The sequence below is a fragment of the Equus caballus genome, chromosome X, assembly GCF_041296265.1.
Source record: "Equus caballus isolate H_3958 breed thoroughbred chromosome X, TB-T2T, whole genome shotgun sequence".
NCBI lineage: Eukaryota > Metazoa > Chordata > Mammalia > Perissodactyla > Equidae > Equus > Equus caballus.
This window is the reverse complement of record NC_091715.1, coordinates 19,145,380-19,152,919: the sequence shown is the minus strand read 5'-3', so window position 1 is coordinate 19,152,919 and position 7,540 is coordinate 19,145,380. Positions and strand designations below refer to the sequence as shown.

Genomic DNA, 7,540 nt, shown 5'->3' with positions numbered 1-7,540 from the left:
TACTTTTTAAATTTATTTTATTTTATGTTTTGCTGAGGAAGATTTGCCCTGAGCTAACATCAGTTCCGATCTCCCTCTACTTTGTATGTGAGCCTCTGCCACAGCATGGCCACTGACAGTGATGCAGGTCGACCCTGGGAACCAAACCCTGGCTGCCGAAGTGGAGCTGAGCTTCACCACTAGCCACAGGCGGGACCCCCCACCCCCCACTTTTTAAAAACCTGCAAAATGCCCTTATTGTAATACACAGGGAGATCAAGGGGCAGTACTTGCGTATACGAATGCCACGTTTTGTGCACATCTATATGAAACCCGTGGGCAGGAGATCACTGGAAGCGTCAGTGAAGGATCCTGCCACTTGCAGCGAGTACAGCGAGCGTCCGCGTAGGCAGGAGCTACGGAAGTGGACTCTCTGGCGGCGTTAACCTGGTGATGGACACCGGGAGCAGCCCTGCCATAGAGGACGAGAGATTCTAAAAACAGTGAACAACTCCTGGTGAAGTTCGGGCCAAGAAAAGAAATGACCGCCTTCCACGGCTTTCCCGACGCTTGCATTGCTGCGAAAACCGCATGCACTAAAAGCGTACCAGAAAAGCATGGATTTCTTTGTTGGTTGCTTGTGCTTTGACGTGCATGCTGTTGATGGCGAACGAAGAGAAAAAGCCCGGCGGGCCCAGGCCTCGGGTGGGAAAGCAGCCTTCGCAGCAGGGAGCGCGGCCCCGGCCCGCAGGCCACCGCAGGGGGCAGCGGCCCGCCGGCGGGGAGGGCGCAGGCGCAGCAGCGGCGCCGCAGGGGGGTAGGTGGGGGGGTGACGACCCTCCCATCCACTTCCGGCCCGGCCCCAGCGACACGAGGCTCAGCGCGGTGGCGGCTCCAGCGCGTGGCGGCTTTTCCGATCGCAAGTACTTCGTGTGGCGCTTCCCTGGGGCGGGTCTCCTGGGGTCCGTTTTGAAGCGAGGCCGGTGGCTCCGCCTGGGGTCGCGGCGTTTGCAGGCCGATAATCTATAGGAAGGACGGGATTTCCACCGGCTCGTCACTTGGGCTTTGCCTTCTTTTAGGGCCCCTGTCGTACGCGAGGATGCAACACGCCTTAGAACGAGCTCTGGATCGCGCGGCGTGTGTCATCGAAAGTGCCCAACAGAGACCTCCTAAAAGGAAGTACGCGTCTAGAGGGGAAAAATCGGTCTATGAGAAACTGTATGACATATATGTTGAAGAATGCGACAGAGAGCCTGAGGTTGCGGAGGAATTACGAAGCAACGTGAACTTGCTAGAGAAGCTTGTTCAGAGAGAGTCGTTGTCGCGTTTAGTGGTCAATCTGCACCCAGGAGGGCAGGGATACTCGCTGATGCTCAGGGGAGAAAATGGCTCGTATTCGGAGACCATTCGGCTGTCTTATGAAGAGGGGGAACTGCTCCAGTACTTGGATGCAGAAGAATTACCTCCTGTTTTGGTGGGTCTCCTGGAAAAATCTCAGGTGAACGTTTTTCACTGTGGATGCGTCATCGCAGAAATACGGGACTACAGGCAGTCCAGTGACGTGGAGGCCCCTGGTTACCAGAGCAGGTGCATTCTCTTACGACCAACCATGCAGACGTTAGCCTGCGACGTAGAGTCCCTAACCAGCGACAGCCAGACATGGACCCAGGAGGACAAACTGTTGCTCGAGAGCCAGCTGATCTTAGCCACAGCTGAACCACTGTGTCTTGATCCTTCTGTGTCAGTAGCCTGCACTGCAAACAGTCTGCTTTATAACAAACAAAAGATGAACACTGACCCAATGAAGCGCTGCTTCAAGAGGTGCTCGAGCCCGGCTCTGAGTCGGCAGCAGGAGCTGTCTCATGGCCCACCTCCACCCGAGCTAACGGTACTGACTTCTTGCCAACCAAGCAAAGAGAGTAACGCAGGTGAGCAGTATGACCTCAAAATTTCTGGAGCAGGGAATTATGTGGATGTGTGGGAACAGAGACCCTGTGACTTGGCCGTACCTTCTGAAGTGGATGTGGAGAAATATGCTACAGGGAAGAAGTCCGTGAGCTCTGATGACTCCCAGCCAACAGGCTGGCCAGCCCATGAAGTCAGAGATGATTCTGTATTTGAATGGGAAGCAGGCGATCAGTACCGGGATACAAAGATGTTCTTCATGCGCTCGCTTAATGATCCACTTATCTCTGGGAAAGAAATGTCACCTAAAAAAGCCAGATATGAGAGACAGCTGTCTCCCCCCCACCCCTCCAGAGGTGACCATTCAAAGAGTTTCATGCCTGGGTCGAAGACTGATGCTGGGACGGTAGTCATTCGGCCCGAGGAATTGGTCCAGAAGAACAGCAGTTGTCCAGTCAAGGTGTCACACAGCTCCAGTGGCTCAGCCAGTCTCAGCCCACTTTCTCCAGGGAAGGAAACAGAACGGCCTAAGACCGTGCTGCTTCAGGCCTCAGTCCTGGGGGAGGAAGTCCAACCTCCACCGCCGCCCGTCACGCTGCCCTCGAGCTCAGGCACGAGTTCCTCAGCCAGCAGTTTTCCTCCACAGCAGGCAGGCGGCTTTCATAAGTCTGCATCTCCTGCTCCTGCTTCTAAGCCACCAAGTCTTCCCCAGAATTCCCCTGTGGAAGTGAGTCGAGTTAGCACGCTTCCTGCAGCCGCCCAGTCCACTGCTGGCTCATCACAAACACAGGTGACCACCCAGGTCAGGGTCAGCCCCGTTGGTGTCAGGGTCATCAAAGTGGTGAATTCTGTTCCCGGAACCCACGCTTTGGTGAGAGCTCCCAACCCCTCGCAGGGCTCTGCCACTCGGGCCACAGCTCCCGCGGGAATCTTGCCCAGCAACCTGCCCTTAAGAGGCCAGCCACCAAAAGCGCCACCCACTGCCCTGCAAGCGAATTCTCAAGTAGGTGTTCGAGTGATTTTAAAAGATGCTCCAGGTGCCAGGCCCTTAACTCTGCTCCAGTTTCCACCAGGTTCGCTCATTGTGAACACCCAGCAGCTGCCTGGGCAGCTGCAGCAGCAGCACCTCTATCAGCTGATTCCAGAGCTACAGGGTCAGCAGCCCTCCACTTCGCATCCTCAGCAGCTAGTGTCACAGGGTGCAAGTGCACAAGGTTCAGCCAGTCAGAAAACGGCCTTCTGTGCCCAGCAAGCTGTTGTCGTTAACGTCAGTAGAAGTTTTCTGCAGCCCCAGGTGATTGTGTTGTCTCCGCCTGTCCCTGCCCTGCAAAGACCTGGGCAAAGCCTTCCTCTGCAGAGAGTCCAGCTCTCCTCTGCCTTGCAGCAGCTGCAGCAGCCGCAACGTCAGCAGCAACCACAGCATCAGCAGCAGCCACGGCAGCAACAACACCGTCAGCAGCAGCAGCAGCAGCCGCAGCATCAACAGCAGCCACGGCAGCAACAACACCTGCAGCAGCAGCAGCAGCAGCAGCAGCAGCAGCAGCCACGACACCTGCTGCAGCCACAGCATCAGCAGCAGCCACGGCAGCAACAACACCTGCAGCAGCAGCAGCAGCAGCAGCAGCCACAGCAGCCAGGACACCTGCAGCAGCCACAGCAGCAGCAGCAGCCACGGCAGCCACAACACCTGCAGCAGCAGCAGCAGCAGCAGCCACAGCAGCCACGACACCTGCAGCAGCCACAGCAGCAGCAGCAGCCACAGCAGCCACGACACCTGCAGCAGCCACAGCAGCAGCTGCTGCAGATACAACACTTGAGAATCTTGCAGCCCCCAGTGGCTGTGGCACCAGCAGCAGCCCAGACAGGTCAGCCCCGTCGGCGCCCACAGACAGCAAGCCAGTCACAAGGTAAAGCGAATAGAGGCCCGCCAACCCCTCCCAAATCCTGAGGTGCGTTATTTTCTCTTTCTCCAAATCCCAGGGCATCGAGCCTAATGAGTCCCGAGTTTTTGGTTCATCTGTGGTTTTTCTAATGTGTCAGTCGTTCCCATTATTAGATGTGCAAGCTTGATACCGAAGCGCAGCCCCAGGCTTTTCACCTAGAAACAAGGAAGAGGTTTAATAAGCTGGGGTGTTTTGCTGAAGCCATTGCTTTGGGGGCGGTTGTTGACATAGTTGTTTTTATCATCATCATGTAACGTGTACCCAACTCCAAACTAGGCTCAAACTCCTGAGGCCTATAAGTTCTCTAAAACAAGAAAACCACCACACCAATCAGGTTACAATTAGTATTATTTTAACAGGATGGCTAGTTTTTAAATTTTTTAAGTGAGTTAAAAAACATTTAACATAAAATGTACCATCTTAACCATTCTTTTGAGAGTTTTTAGAAAAATGTTTTAAGGTTGGTACCTGAGCTAACAACTGTTGCCAATCTTCTTTTTTCTTTTTCTTTTTCTTTTCCCCAAAGCCCACGGTGCATAGCTGTATATCTTAGCTTTTGGTCCTTCTAGTTGTAGCATGTGGGACGCCGCCTCAGCGTGGCCTGCTGAGCGGTGGCATGTCCGCGCCCAGGATCTGAACTGGTGAACCCCAGGCTGCTGAAGTGGAGCGCACGAACTTAACCACTCGGCCACGGGGCCGGCCCCTTAACCATTTTTAAGTGAGCAGTTCCATGATGTTCAGTATATTCGCATTGTTGTCCCGCAGATTTCTAGGCCTGTTTTCCTCTTGCCGAAGTGAAGCTCTATGTCCCCTGAGCACCAGCTCCCCGTGTGCCCTCCCCCAGCCCCTGGCCACCGCCATTCTCTTTCCTGTCTCTGAGTGTGGCTGCTTTAGATCCTTCATGGAAGTGGGGTCACACAGGATCTGTGTTTTTGTCACTGGATTATCTCACTTAGCATCATGTCCTAAAGGTTCCTCCACGTTGTAGATGTGACCGGAAGGTCCATAGTTCTTGAAGAAAAATGGTTTCACTGTACAAAATATGTGCTGAAGCGACCTGTGAAATATTGAAACATGTTCAGAAGAATGTACTTTGGTATTTGTTTATTTAGTTTAAAAGGTTTGTACACAGTGTATGAAACGTAATTTTTACAAGTGTGTTTTGAAAAAAAGTTAAAACTACCAAAAAATGATGCTTGTCCAACTTGTATTACGGACCTGGAGACTCCCAGGGTGTGGAATGGATTGGGCGCATGTGCTCGCTGGGTGTCCCCAGCCCTTTAAGAGGCTCCACCTCCGCTCGGTGCCCCCCCCACCAAGTTCGGCTGCCCCTCCAGGCCTCAACCACTGGCCTTGAAAAGGCACTTCTGAGACATCTCATTTTCTCTCCTGATACAATCATAGACCCTTTTTAGGACTCTGGGTTATTCGCAGAAAAGCAAAGTGCTGAACATTGGAACTGAGTTTTGTTTGTTTGCTTTTCAAGTGCTGGTGACCTTGTGAGACTCTAAAGTGGAACCCACCCCGTTCTCGTCCTTTCTCTCCCCTTCCTCACTTCCTTCAGGAGCATCAGTTCAGTAGCCCCTGCACCCTCACCTTTTCGTCCTTCTTCCTGGTTTCAGTGGGACTCAAGAGATCTCTGGGCTTTTGTGTTTTCTTTTTTCCCTTCTTCCTTTCTTTTTTTATTGAGATGTAATTTACATAAGGAACAACCATTTTAAAGTATACGGTTCTGAGGCATTTGCTACATATACGCTGTTGGTGCAACCACCACCTCTGTCTATTTCAGGACATGTTCATCACCCCAGAAGAAATCTCTGTAGCTGTTAAGCACTCGGTTGCCATCCTCCCCTCCCCCAGCCCCAGAAACCACCAATTTGCTTTCCGTCTCTATGGCCTTCCCTATTCTAGATAGTTCCTGTAAATGGAATCACACAGTCTGTGACCTTTGATGTCTGGCTTCTTTCACTTGGTGTAACATTTTTGAGGTTCGTCCACAGTGTAACATGCGTCAGTACTTCATTCCTTTTCATGGCTTAATCCCGTTGGTTGTATACGCCACATTTTGTTTATCCGGTCATGTGCTGATGAACATTTGGGTTGTGCCCACCTCTTGTCTGTTGTGAATAACGTTGCGATGAACTATTGTATGCAAGTATTTGTCTCAGTGCCTCTTGTATTTTGCTCTCTTACAACTTTGAAAGGCAACCTGTCGATATAAAATTTATTTTTCTGAGTACGCATGTATGTTTCTCTGCCTTTTGCCCTAAGAAAAAAAGGAAATTTGGTCTGGCAGTTCCAAAAGAGACGAATGAAGAGACAGGGAACTCAGGCAACCTGGCTGTACTAAAGGGCTGCCGATCCTCTTAAGGGAAGATGTCGGTTGACTTCAAGCAAACGCGTCAGGTATGCCACCCGAGTGACACTGAGCCCATTTAAGCTTTATGTGACCCATCCTGGACGTCTCTGGGAACGGTGCCTGGGCTGTTAAGAAGTGAAGCAGTGCAATGACCAGCTGCAGAAGAGAGTTTAGGCTCCTCTGCCTCGGGAGCCAACCAGAGACCTGAACTCGGAACCTCACCACATTTGATGTACTTCCGCCCTTTTGCCCTCTTTCTGGTCCTTTCAAGTCTTACCTGGAGACACTAGCTGTACTTGTTCTCGAGCAATGTGGTGCTCTTTTCACAGTCAAGCAATTAAATTCAGCTTTGTTTCAGATTACGGTTTGCTGGTCTTTGTTCATTTCCTTTTAATGATCCGCACTGAGGCTGGAAATTTGATGCAACTGCTATTATGAGGCAGAAGAAAGAGCATCACCCTTGAAATAAAATCCCAGAGTGTGTATTTATTCAACATTTATGTAGGGGGGACTTCCCAGGTGCTTCATCCTGTGTCAGGCCCTCGGTGGAATGGGGAGTGTACAGCTCCCACAGAGAAGTAAAATCGCTCTTCAGAATCTAGATCTTACTCAGAACTCATGTAATTTTATCCCTCAGCAAGTTAAGCTAGATTCTCAGTATGATAAAGCCTCAATAGAATAATGAATGTTACATATATAAAGATGAGTACACAGTAGAGAATGTGAAATAGCAGAGGGCTCAAGATTTTAGTGGCTTATTACCCTACCACAAGACAGAGGTCAGGACACAGACCAAGGAGATGGTAGAAATAAGATTCCAGAGAGAAGAGTATTTATTGCTCAGCCCATGACGTCCAGGTATGTGTGTCTGCACAGAGAATTTGTACTTATGTCTGAATGATAAGTTACAAAATCTGTCATTCCATTCTAGATTTCTGTTTTGAGAAGACCTTGGCGAGAATGCCCCATTCACCTAAGAAACTTTTGTTTGTTTCTTAAAAGGAACAGAGACGGGTTCGTTGATGGACAGGCTGTCTCTGAGGTCCCGTTCCCACTTCTCCCACCTCCCGGCAGATACTGATATTGTCGTCGGGTTTTGCTGTGCGCTGCCTCCTGAAATAGCACCACGATCACCTGTTTTTTAGAGCAAACTGAGTTTCTTCTTACCGATAGAGTCTTACTAATGTTCCACATAGTTAAATACTTTCTCCCATAAAATCTAATAAAATCATTCTTCATCTCCAGGACTTCAGCATTTCATCTGCAGGGAAAATGTACTTAGCTATTTTAATTGCATGTTGAAAAACACCTAGGCTATGAAATACAAGATTTTTTTCCTTCTGTTCTCCCCACG

General features: G+C 50.6%; 1 protein-coding gene across 1 annotated transcript; it reads left to right on the top strand.

Annotated features, from left to right (window-relative positions):
• The first annotated feature begins 945 nt into the window (after positions 1-945).
• Positions 946-6,537, top strand: LOC100060518 (transcription factor SPT20 homolog). The gene is made up of 2 exons (XM_023634203.2): positions 946-3,279; positions 3,685-6,537. The coding sequence occupies exons 1-2, from the start codon at positions 1,079-1,081 to the stop codon at positions 3,830-3,832; spliced, it is 2,349 nt and encodes a 782-aa protein (XP_023489971.1). The 5' UTR covers positions 946-1,078; the 3' UTR covers positions 3,833-6,537.
• Positions 6,538-7,540: the final 1,003 nt, after the last annotated feature.